Source organism: Caretta caretta, chromosome 2, assembly GCF_965140235.1.
Source record: "Caretta caretta isolate rCarCar2 chromosome 2, rCarCar1.hap1, whole genome shotgun sequence".
Classification (NCBI taxonomy): Eukaryota; Metazoa; Chordata; order Testudines; family Cheloniidae; genus Caretta; species Caretta caretta.
In genome coordinates this window covers 74219272-74232416 of record NC_134207.1, presented here as the reverse complement: position 1 = coordinate 74232416, position 13145 = coordinate 74219272, and the positions used below count along the sequence as shown (strand labels likewise).

General features: G+C 43.9%; 1 protein-coding gene across 3 annotated transcripts in view; it reads right to left on the bottom strand.

Annotated features, from left to right (window-relative positions):
• Positions 1-13145, bottom strand: part of LOC125632429 (uncharacterized) — a 34533-nt gene that overhangs the window by 14298 nt on the left and 7090 nt on the right. For 2 of the 3 annotated variants that reach the window (XM_048840616.2, XM_048840618.2), the window contains exons 4-8: positions 10572-11098; positions 8024-8109; positions 7372-7512; positions 6603-6674; positions 1727-1847 (exon numbers count right to left, since the gene is read on the bottom strand). In XM_048840616.2, coding sequence (XP_048696573.2) covers positions 1727-1847; positions 6603-6674; positions 7372-7512; positions 8024-8109; positions 10572-11098 — 947 coding nt within the window. The remainder of the gene's footprint in view (positions 1-1726; positions 1848-6602; positions 6675-7371; positions 7513-8023; positions 8110-10571; positions 11099-13145) is intronic. The other variant, XM_048840617.2, reaches the window with a different exon arrangement.

Here is a 13145-nt window from a genome sequence, read left to right as displayed (position 1 = left end):
GTGGGAGTCCCAGGGGCCTGTCAGGGGGCAAGGGTGTGGATAGGTCGGGGCAGTCAGGGATAAGGAGCAGGGGGGTTGGATGGGTCAGGCTTCTGAGGGGGACAGTCAGGGTGCAGGAAGTGGGAGGGGGCAAATAGGGGGCAGGGGACAGGCTTTTTTGGGGGCACAGGGACAGGCTTTTTTTCCCTACCCGGCCCTCCATACAGTTTTGCACCCCGATGTGGCCCTCAGGCCAAAAAGTTTGACCACCCTTGGATTAAAGGCTGGCACGGGGGCAGGGATTGGGACTGTGACTGGGCAAGGAGACTAGATCTGGGAGCAGGGTTGGGGTGAAGGTCGGTTAAGAATGGCTGCATAAGGAGACTGGGAGTGTCGGGAGACTGGGACTTGAATGAGGAGCCAGTGGTGGGGTAGAGACAGGAATGGGACAGAGAAGGTTGGAGTGAGTGGGGCAGAAGAGGTCAAGCTTGAAGGGAGAAGGTAGAAGAGGCTATAATCAACAAAGCACACTTGTCTCCAGAGGCTGGAATAGAACCCAAGTTCCTTGAGTTTCACCATTCCTCTACTGTTAGCAAATACCTGTGAAAGCCACTGGCTAAGTGTCCCATTCCCATCTAGTACTGGTCCACACAGAGGATAACAACCTTACTGTCATCAGCTACTCTGTTAATTCACATGGCAGAGGTCTGTGCAGTGTATCTAAAAGTTCCAACCCTGCTGGTGACCCATGTGGGTGTCAATATGATTCCACATGATGGGATTTCTGATTTTTCAGTTTGCCTTTTTAAAAAACCTGGATGATTACATGCAAAAAGCCACTTTAAAAATTATCACATCTTAATTTAAAAAATTATCAAAGTCAAGAACTCAAAAAGGTAGTAAATGCCAAAATTAAGGTTGCCTATGAAACCCCTGGTGCATATGCATGATGATATAGTCTTTATTTACACAATCACATACTAATTTTTCCAACCTTTTGAGAGGATGAATGAGTTCCCATAATCTTACAGTCCCCACCTTATTTGTTTCAGAAGTTGGAAGGTGTGCAGAGAATGGGGCAGAGGATTGCAGGAAGAGAGAGTACATTTACATGGTTATGATAATTGAATGCCACCCTGGAGAACTGGGTCCCACAGCAACCAGTTAATGGCTCTATGCTACTTAATATTTTTATCAATGATCTGAAAGAAAACAAAATGACTCAAAGATTGGGGGAGAGGTAAATAACGAAGAGGACAGATCAGTTGGTAAATTGGACACAAGCAAACGGTATGCATTTTAATACAGCCAAATGTAAAGTTATACATGTAGGAACAAAGAATATAGACCACAATTACAGGATGGGAGACTATGAAAAAGACCTAAGGCTTATGATGGATAATCAGCTGAACATGAGCTCCCAATGCAATGCTGTAGCCAGAAGGCCTAATGCAACCTTGGAGAACCACCAGAGAAACACAAAATGGACCTAAGATGAACTCTAATCTAAACAGCTACTTTAACAGTATAACCTCAGTACTGCACTTCAATTTTAGCACATCTCTTGGTTTGAAACCCAAGACCTGGGGCAGAAGTGAGCTTGTACTGTTACCAATTGAGTAATCCCGACACTAGTACAAGAAAATAGATGATAGTGCACAGCAAAGGATAATCAGAATGCTTTAAGTTAATACTAACTCTATATTTGTGTACCATTTATTAAGAATAGGTTTGCACTGCCACTCACCTTACAACTTCCCTCTCTGATTTCATCGGCAGAGCTGACATCTCCACTAGCTTTGTGAGAACTTCAAAGAAGAGAGTCTCTACGCTAGAAGGGTCACGTATTATGCTCTCTTTGGGCCGAACTGAGGAGAAAATACAGAAGATCAGTTTAAAGGGCATACCACAGACTATCTCCACCGTAAACATTTCACCCAAAGAGGTATATTAAAACAAAATTTAATATTACCCAGAAGTTTAATTAACATAAACCAAAGAATGTTACACTGCCTGGGTGCCAATTGCCAAAGAAGATGCAAATTCTAGAAGTTTTCCTGAAAGGAAAAAGAAAAATTACTTTGGCAGTCTGGTTGAATTGCTGGCTTGGAAATCTTAGACTTGTCTGATGAACTAAAAAACTGTATGTTTACAGTATTTAAGTTTTCCCTTCCAAGGTCTGAAGAGAAGGTCAGGTCCGGGTGTGACACTGCACCCCATATTCTTCACTGTGATGTGATTATGATAGGATTATGACATAATTATGATGTATTTTATGCAAGGTAAGTCATGTGAGGTGTCACTGGAAAAGTTAATTTGATTCATATGATTATCCTATTTGTATGCATGTATCATTTTTGTATCTGAAGCTATGAATACTGACTACGTACCTGTATTTCAAATGTAGTTACACCTGTTAGCAGGGCCGTCCCTAGGGGGGTGCGGGGCCAGGGACAACCAACAGTCCCAATCCAGCCCAGGCCCCACCCTCACTCCACCCCTTCCCCCAGAGCTCCGCCCTACCTCTTCCTGCCCCTGCTCCACCCCCAATTCCACCCCTTCCCCCAAACCCCCTCCCCTGAGCGACACCAGGAGCAAGCAGAGCGGAGTGGGCTGGGCCCCCCGCTAACTCCCCAGGCTGCCCAGGACCCCACTTCCCAAGGTGCAGGGCCTCCCAAAGCGCAGGGCCTGGGGCGGTTGCCCCGGTCCGTCCTATGGACAGGACAGCTCTGCCTGTAACACCCACCCAAGGTACTTACAGTCTAGACAGTGGGTGGGGAAGGGCCTATTCAGGGTAATGGGCCATTGGGGGAAAAAAAAGAAAAAAAAAAAAAGAGGCCTTAGGACAGGGGTGGCCAACCTGTGGCTCCGGAGCCACGAGGCTCTTCAGAAATTAATATGTGGCTCCTTGTATAGGCACTGATTCTGGAAAGTTGGTGCCTGTAGCTGCAGCCCCAATGTGCCAAGGGGTGCTCACTGCTCAACCCCTGGCTCTGCCAGAGGCTCTGCCCCAACCCCTTCGCACGCCCTTCCCTGAGCCTACTATGCCCTTGCTCCTCCCCACCCCCCTCTAAGCCTCCTGCAGCCCCCGAAACAGCTGATCAGGAGGTGCGGGGAGGTGCTCATTGGTGGGGCTGCTGGTGGGCAGGAGGCGCTGGGAGAGGAGGGGAGCTGATGGGGGCTGCTGACATATTACTGCGGCTCTTTGGCAATGTACACTGGTAAATTCTGGCTCCTTCTCTGGCTCAGGTTGGCCACCCCTGCCTTAGGAGAAGCTTATCTCCCACCTGGGAAGCCTTCCTGAGAACACTACAGACAGCCTCCAAGTAATGGCTGCTATGATGCTACAAGGACATGATGATGACCACATGATGCTGGACTCCATCTTGAGATGTCAGTATTTTTCCCACAGACTGGTCTGGGAACGAAGCTTTGAAAAGAAAAGGGTTCCTGCCATATGCAAAAACTATGTAAGGGAAGGAGTGTCATCATCTGGTGTTCTTCACTCCCCACCCAAGAAGACTCCCGGAAACAGCTGAGGAACAAAGATTGAACTGGGGGAAGTGCTGGACCTAGGCTAAAGGGATTTCTAGCCTGTGAATGAAACACCTGGGGATTCCAAGCTGTAAAGCAAGTGCAGCTTGCCCCTTAAGAATCTGCAGCCTTCCTGTATCATCTCTTAGGGTGAGAAGCTGCATTCATATCCAATCTATTTAGTATATTAAGTTTAGTTTGAGTTTTTTATTTGCTAGGTAATCTGCTTTGATCTGTTTTCTATCACTTCAAATCTATCTTTTGTCATTAATAAACTTGTTTTTGCTTTATCTAAACCAGTGAGTTGGAGTGAAGTGTGTGGGAATCATAACTCAGGGGCAAAGGGTGTTTCATATTCCTCTCCACATTGAGGGAGGGGACGAATTTTATGAGCTTATGCTGTTCCCCGTGCAACACAAGATGGTAGAATTTTGGGTTTAAATTCTGGAGGGGGTGCACATCTGGGGAGCTGGGAGTTGCCTTAACTGTGGCCTTCCAATGCAGGGGCTGGTCAGAGAGTTTGCATGTAACTGCAACTGGGTGTGTCCCTACCTGTATGTATGCTAGTGAAAGTGCAGCCTGGAGGACTCTGCAGCTTGTCACAGCAGTACAGTGGGAGGAGGAGCCCAGGCTGGTGGGTCGAGGGCTCAGTGGTATCCCAGTTCCAGGTAGCACCCCAGGGGGAACTCGTCACACCGGGCTCTAACCTTACAACAGGAAACTAGCCTCACTTCAAAGCACATTATTATGAGAAAAACCCATTTTTGTTATGGAAAAGGTTATTGTTTACAATTCCAAATAATTTATGTGCAGCATTCCTGTATACACATAAGTTCCATTATAGTAATTTCTCTTTTTGCTGTTATTTCTTGAAGCCTGGTTCAATTTCCCTTTCTTATTTTTGTAAATTTGTATGTAGTCCATTACTAGTATTAGACTCAGTAAATAAATATTATATTTTAATCTGTTTTCTCCTGCCTTGTGAAGGCTTCTTTATTTTAAATAACAGTAAAGATACACAGAGAGGGAAAGAGTACCGCGTGACTACCTTTGAAGCATGCTACTCAATATTCAAGGAAGGATCCAATGAGAATACCATTCTTGGTTAAATTGAACACTTAAAATACAGACTAATTTGGTGGCAGCAAAATCCTGGGCAATATATAAGTAGAAAGAAATGCACAAGTATTTCCCCTTAACTTCTTATTTCCATTCTTTTAAGGTTTGGGTGGATGAAGTGTATCCTGCCATAATCTTAACGGACACTAATGTAGTTTTCATTTGATAACCTTCTGGGTTTTTTATATAGTTCTAGTGTTCCTTAAAGCATAGCTTCCCAGTGTCAGGGAGAAGAGTTGTCCCTGCCTGGGGATCAGACAGAAACTACACTGCTGAAGTTGCTCCTTACTATGTTGACTCTTCTGAAGAGTGTGGGAGGCTGTGATATGCCTCAAAATCTTTGCATTTTATCCTCACTTAAAAAGTTACAGAAAGTACATCAAGAGTAATTCTTCACATTTTAGCAAGTGGTGACAAACTGTCGTCTGGAGGGAACTTTCATGAAGTAGTCTGTATCACCACCCACTTCCTCAAACACTCAGATTCTTATGGACTTCTGGAAATTGGATAGTCCGGAGCAACTGCAGCAGCAGGGTGTGTGCCTGCATCATATCAGCAGGTCTGTGTGTTGTGCTCCCCCCTTCTCTCCCATCAGTATGAAGGATGCATCTCAACCTACAAATATGTCAAATGTGGGACATCTGCAAGTGCAATAGACACCATCAGAGTTAATATTGGGGCACCGAAACAGTGACCTCTCAGCTAAAAGACTGACAGGTTTCAGAGTAGCAGCCACATTAGTCTGTATTCGCAAAAAGAAAAAGAGTACTTGTGGCAGCTTAGAGACTAACCAATTTATTTAAGCATAAGCGTTCGTGAGCTACAGCTCACTTCATTGGATGCATTCAGTGGAAAATACAATGAGGAGATTTATATACACACAGAACATGAAAAAAGGGTGTTATCATACACACTGTAAGGAGAGTGATCACTTAAGATGAGCTATTATCAGTGGGGGGGGAGGGGGAGAAAACCTTTTGTAGAGATAATCAAGGTGGGCCATTTCCAGCAGTTAACAGGAACGTCTGAGGAAAAGTGGGAGGTGGGGGGGGGGGAATAAACATGGGGAAATAGTTTTACTTTGTGTAATGACCCATCCACTCCCAGTCTCTATTCAAGCCTAAATTAAAAGACTGAGTCTTTATAGCTCATGCTAAAGAGTCAGACTCTCAAGCTGAGAGCTGTCACACACTCACATCCTCTGCAGACCGGGCACAAAAAGGGGACACTTAACACACACTGACAGGTGAATTATACAAATAAGTGGGTGACAAGTGACTGAAACGTGGAAGTATTTTGGAAATTCACACCAGAATATTCTAGATTATCACAATTTTTAAGTACAAAACTTGTTCTAAAAAGAGGTCTTTTCAGTGTGGGAATCACATGCAACCGTAACATTTCCCCACACAGGTGAGTAACAAGGTCTGAATCCCTTGACCTCCTGACATTAGCTGTTCATAGGTTCTCCTTGACATGCTAGTAGTCTCTCACTATATCTCACTCGTCCTTTCAGATTCTTGGGTTGGAGCTACTAGGAACCACTTGGTCTGGCTCCCAAGAACTTGACACCAAGATGAGCCAGCAGAATAGTTCTCTCTCTCTCTCTCTCTGGGCAGGGCCCTAGAACTCAACGTTCTGTCAAACTTACCTTACAACAATTAAAAGTTTTCAAGCTATGAACTGTATTCTCTGAATCCTAAGCTATATCACTGGATTGTCAAGATGCCAGTTTCCTATTTGACTGCTGACTAAAATTTTATATTATCTTAAAGACAAGTTTTTTTATATTACTGACTTATTAGTATTTAGAATATTCTTTATATTACTCTGAAGATTTCCTTTTATATCAATATCAGTTTCTCTAATCCACAATCTCAATTCTTCTCCTATTAACAATGAGAGTTTTGCCAGTAGAAAAAAGGAAGAAGGATCAGATTTTTTCCTTTCTTTCACTGTACAGTTCTTACCCATAGATTGAGCAAAGCGCTGGTCATCTGTCAGAACGGTTACAAAGTCTGTGAAATTCACCTGCCCATCACCTGCCAGATAAAGGACAGTTCAGCCATGGAGAAAAAAGACACGATAGACTATATAAAGTAATAAAACCATCAATTAGAAAATATCATCATCTATATTAATATGGATTTATTTTAGTTTTCTTCCACCGTTACAATGGATTTTAGCATCTCTAATTCGAATAAAAATCAAATTATTTAACCAGGTGCCTAGTTATAGAGACACAACCAATCTGATATTCCATAAACACAGAAAATAATATCAGCAGACACTCCAGAAAAAATAGAAAAAAGAGCATGGGGAAAGGAAAAATTAAAGCTAAATAGATACAGAATGGGTTCTACTCAGTTTGGGATTACGTTTTAGCATCACATATGCAAACATGGGGCCTGATCCTTTCAAGTGCTCAGCATGTCTCCAGACCAGGCCTATTATTATTATTAATTATTTGAATGACTGTAGTGCCTAGAAGTCTTAGTTATGGACCAGGACCCCATTGTGCCTTGTACAATCACAGAACAAAAAGACAGTCCCTGCCCCTCAAGGGACTTACAATCTACAATCTGTATTCTCACACGCACAAACCCATGCCATCCCAAGTATCTCACACTGACACATGCACACCCCCTGTATTCACATGCTCTGCCACGTTGTCCACAATACTAACCATGCACACACATGCTCCACCAATAAATACGTATTGCTATTCTGAAACCATACCATCAATATCAGCACGATTCAGTGCCTCACAGATTTCTTGATGGGTTACATTAATCCCCACACTGTGCAAAATCAGCTTCAGGCCACGCATCTTAATGCTACCCTCTGTGCTGCTGAAAACCTTGAAGACATCTTTGAATGCTGCAAACATATGTAAAGCACAGCAAGTTAGTCAGATTTTTTGGGTGTCCACTGCAATGAAACAACAAGTTTATGTACTGTACTTTCTGAAACAAATGGCTACTATTAACATTGTCTCTATCTACTCTCTTCAGCCTATCTAGCACCAGCCACCTTTTTGTCCCTTTCCAAAAATCTATTTAGGGTGCAAGGGCCTTCTCCATTATAGTCATCTGGTCCTGCCCTCCTGCATCTATCTGCATAATTGATTCTCCTTCTCACTTTAAACTAAAACTTCTTTCCTTTCTTGACTATATCTCAATTCCTTTCTTACTCTATTTTTTATTTTAAAATATTTTAAAAGCCTTTTATTTTGATTTGTAAAGCAATGTGTGATACACTTGCTCATTTTCATTCCATTACTACTAGTAACAGCCCCTTTAAATCACCAATGCAAAACAATTTTTAAAACCACGAATTTACATGCCTGAAGACTGAGCTGAAGAAGTGACTCAAGGAGGTTCTACATTACCTGCTATTTGCTTTTGAGTCAAGGGTTCTTCACGCGCTCCTGGAATATCCAGAAGACTGACGAGACCAGATAGATTTCTGCTCCTGCTGCAAGGACACATATTTAACAACATGACTTCTCCTCGCTGTCTTCCCATCCATGGGCAGACCTAGCCCTACCCAGCTTATTAGATCTAGTAAGATCACAGTCCAAGATGACAATATTAATTCAGTATGTTAATTAGAACAGTTCTAATTTGGTATCATTATTTTTAAATCTGTCTCTTTGGCACAGAGCTTTCAGGACTTCCATAGTTGTGCTAGAGCCATGAAAGGGACATGGAGTCTTGATGGGGGAACCACATATCCTAGCATTAGTCACAATGTATTTGTGTGGCTGCCCACATATACATAAGCAGAATCTGAATGAGCTCTCCCCCAACATCTAGCAGTGAGCTGTGGAAAAAGACGTCAAACTGATCTCAATTGCACGGACACACTCACCCTGCCTAGGTGCTCAGCATGATGGGATTGCTTGCCCAAATGATCACTTGTGGCTGGTGTTGGGTCCCCAGTCTCCTTGTTATTGGGGCAGGAGTAATAAAGGGTTGTTATCCTTTTTGTGTGAACTGAGGGTAGCAGAATTGTACCTGGCATACCCCAATGAAGCGATTCAGCCTTAACTGAATGGCACTCGCTAGGCAGGGAACATGGGTTCCAAAGCCCAATGAGTTGAGAGAGGGTGGGGACAGGTACTTGTACCTGATAGTGTGGGCCCTGTTTAAGGGTCCTAGACACCATTTGATCCTTCCTCTCTCCACAGCATAATAAAATTTAGACTCATTGGATAGTCTTGTTACACACTGCAGAGCTTAAATCACAGATACCTAGGTCTAAGGCCTTGGCTACACTTGTGAGTTACAGCGTAATAAAGGAGCCCCAGGCGCACTAGCTGACTACCCATCCACACTGGCAAGGCACGTAGAGTGCTCCAACTCTGCGGCTACAGCACTGCTAGTACTCCACCTCGGCAAGTGGAATAACGTTTGCTGCGCCCCGCTGGAGGACCGCGGCGCCAGTGTGAATGAGGTGTTGCATTACTGCATTCTGATTGAACTCCAGAAACATCCCATAATCCCTTTAAGTGGCTAATCTTGTAATTGTTTTGAAATCACTGTATGAACGCAGATATGCCCTTCAAAGCTCCGTTTCTGACAGCTGGCTGCTTATCTGCTCCAGGACAAAGGAACCATTACTGAGGAATGCTGCTTGCTTTGAGTGAGTAAGAGAGAGGCGGGGGGGGGGGGATCTGCTGCCGTCTGAACTCACAAGACAGCATGCTGACACACTCTCAGCCCCCCCTAAAAACCCATTCTCTCTCCCCCCACATACACACAACACACTCCCTGTCACACTCCACCCCACGCCCTGCATTTGAAAAGCATGTTGCAGCCACTTGTATGCTGGGATAGCTATCACAATGCATTGCTCTTTGTGGCGTTGCAAGAGCTGCTAATGTGGCCATACCAGTGTGCTTCCAGCTGAGTGTGTAAACACTCGGCAGCGTTTTCCCTGCTGCAGTCTCCGAAGGATGGTTTAACTCCCAGCGCTCTAAAACTGCAAGTGTAGCCATGCCCTTGGTATTAGACTTACTTTGGGAGAGTGTCTTTATTGCAAGAGACTGCCCAGTGTGCACCAGCAGTGAGGCTCTCCCACTAACAGCCGAAATCACTGAGAGCTGTGTTAAGTGTGTGTATGGGGGGCCCTGATGACATCTTGGTGAGTGTCAGTCGGGCAGCTGGCGGAGAGGCGTGGCAATCGGCCATTGGAGCAACAAGCGAGTGCCCGTGCAGTGCAGCGTGTAAGGTGCCTCCTTAATTCCCCACCCCCGCCTTCCACACAGGGTGGGAGGTGAACTCTGCAGATGAACCTCTGAACTCTGGGGCTGCACTGGCCAAGGACAGCAACTGTGAGTGGGGGACAGAGAAGGGACAGGCACGTTAAAGGGACTTTTGGGTTGCTGGACTTAAGACCCTGAGGGGAAAAGGACACTGCCCAACTTACTTGGGGTGGGTCTTTTGCTCATGGTTTGTGTTTTTGAACCCTAGTTGCGGTGTTTGCCCAAATCAATGCTGAGTTAATTCCCTCCTTTTATTAAAAGGTTTTGCTACACTCAGACTCTGTGCTTGCAAGACGGGAAGTATTGCCTCTTAAAAGAGCCCAGGGGTGGTGTGTAATTGTCCCAGGTCACTGGATGGGGCTCAAGCCGGTTTTGTGTTGTATTGTTGAAAAGGAACCCCTAGATACTGAACCTGGCCCTTGTTGCTGCTGGCTCCACCTGGCAGAAGGGTTTTATATAAAGGATTGGTCCTAAATAATTTAAAACAGAATATATGGCTCACAAATGTTTTCCTACATAGCTGGATAAATGGTAAAAGTATGTCACAACCAGAAACATCAAAATTGGCCAGAGATATATTAAACTCCAAATACCGGATTAAAAAAATACAGAGGAAGCTCATCTGCTAAAACAAGAAATCTATATAGCAGGTCAGGCTTTTTCTACTCACTTCTTTGTTGGTACATTCAACCCAGTATCTATCAAGAGTGACGTTTTCTCTGCATCTCTTATGTCCAGATCTGAGATGTGAACCTCAGTTTCAGTATCCAGTAGGGATGGAAGCTTCTGTTCCCCTAGTATTTCAAGATCTGAGGATTGCACTAGTGCCTCAGTTTTTAAGAATGTCAGAGGCTCTTCCACTGATGTTTCAAGATGTGAAGATTGCTCCTGAATCTCAAAATGTAACAGAGACAAAAATTCTAGTTCCCCTTCTTCCACCAGCTCTTTCTTCTCCTCTTCTTCCTCCTCCTCCTGCCCCCACAGTATGTCAGGATTTGAGCTTTGTGCATGGGCTTCAGTTTTTAATGAGGACAGAGGATCCTTCTCCACTGTTAGTATTTCAAGATTTGGGGTTTGCACATGATCCTCAGTATGTACTGGAAATTTAGGATCCTCCGCCTCCTGAAGAGACAGCACAGCAACAGACACTTGAATCTCCACTTCCTCCTTGACTTGTCTGTCTGCTTTTTCATAGTGCTGTAATAAAGAACAAAAACTCACCAAAATTAAAATTATACTCTTTAGCCAAGAAAACTGCTGTCTCAACACAGTACCCAGTATAAACCTTCATCATGAGCCAAGTAACACTCTCCTTAGGCAGACTGCTCACTCAGCTGCTGCTACTTTATGTGGGCAACAGCTTGCCCCTGGCAAGAGTAAGGCCAAGTAAGGCCAAGAATATCTCAGAGGCAAAGATGTGGTTATGACCTAACGTCACAGGTTGGTACAGAACATCTGCTGACTAATCTTAATATAGCAGACATAGAATGAACCACTTATGGCCCTCCTTACAAAAAGATGCAGAACAATGACAGAAACAAGACTAGATGCAACTAGTATATTTTGTGCATACATTCCACTTACATACAGTTACTACTGCACATAAGCTGTTCAACTGCACTCCTGCAACACAATCTAAAACGACATTTGGAAAAATAGTAGTTCTATTGGAGGTCTGAGAGTCATAGCCAAAGGCATGATAATATATAGAAATTATACAGATATATATAGTTTTAAAATATAAAATTAGACTGTGATGCATTATTAATTATGTGACTTGTGTGCATGGTTCTTTTCCACCAACCAAGATAGGATCCCTGCCCTGAGAAGTTTTACAACAGCCATCACAAATACATCATCAGTACATCTATGATAAATTAAGTACATGAATTCAACTAAAGAGACAGTCACCTAAAAAAAAAAAAATCACATTTGTCTGAATTGTTTTTCAAGTTAACACCAAAGACGAATATACCTAAAAGAGATTAGAAAAAAATATTTTCTTTATTTTTCAGGCTGTTCACTTTGTGAACTTGACGGCTGTGTGTGTGGGGTCAGCAGGTTTCCCTTGTTTGTTCCATTTCAGAGGAGAGAGAGGCATTTCTAAGTATAGAGGAATGTGTGACTAAAATCATAGGAAGATTCAGTGGTAGGTGTAGTATAGGGAACAAGTTTTAACTCATTTTTCTGTATTGACTTGATTTCTGTTAACAATTAAATATTATAGAGAATAATAATATAATGTAACAGCAGTGTCTTCCAGTTTCAACAAACAATACCGAACCATAAAAAGCTTTGATAATATAGACCTCATTCCAATTAGTAAACTGTTTCTCCTTCAAGCCCTTCCACAACTCTGCCCATTATCACTGACCCAAACCCTTTTTCCCTGCTAGAGAAGCCTATCTCACTGCTCCCTTAGTATATTTTCCACACTGTCATCAAGTTATACTCTCCCTCCTCTCAATTCCTTCCTCAGAAATCCCACTTCTCCTCATAGTTCGTAACTGATTACTGATGTCAACAATATTGTCACCAACCCATTCCCTATTTTTGTTTTAAAAAGATACTTTAAGAAAAAACTTTTGCCTGAGTTGCCCTAGTATATTTTGTAATATCAGTCTATTATTCAAGCTGTGTCACAGGGTACGCTTAGTTTTCAGAGGAGCAGCCGTGGTAGCCTGTATCCGCAAAAAGAAAAGGAAGACTTGTGGCACCTTAGAGACTAAATTTGTTAGTCTCTAAGGTGCCACAAGTTCTCCTTTTCTCTTAGCTTTTAAGAGGGTTAAGGAACACCCTAACCTGTGCCAGGTTTAGCCCATCCTCCCATTGAGAAGGAAATGACATCAGGGTGCACAAGACAGGAGATGCGACTAGAAACCAGGCCTGTTGGGAAATATAAGGGCTGCCTAAGTTCAATCCAACCATAGGCACCCATGGAGAAAAAATGGTGGGTGCTGAACACCCACCGGCAGCCCCCCTATCAGCACCTCTTCCTCCCCCCAGGTGCCTCCTGTCCACTTGCAGGCCCAGCCAATCAGCACCTCCCCCTCCCTCCCCACGCCCACCACAGTCAGCTGTTTCACAGCACGCAGGAGGCTCTGGGGGGGAAGAGGGAGAAGCAAGGATGCGGCATACTTGAGCGAGGGGTGGAATGGGGCTGGAAGAGGTGGGGTGGGGGTGGATGGAGACAGGTGGGGGTGGAATGGGGGCAGGGCTTGGGGCAGATCCGGGGGTCAAGAAC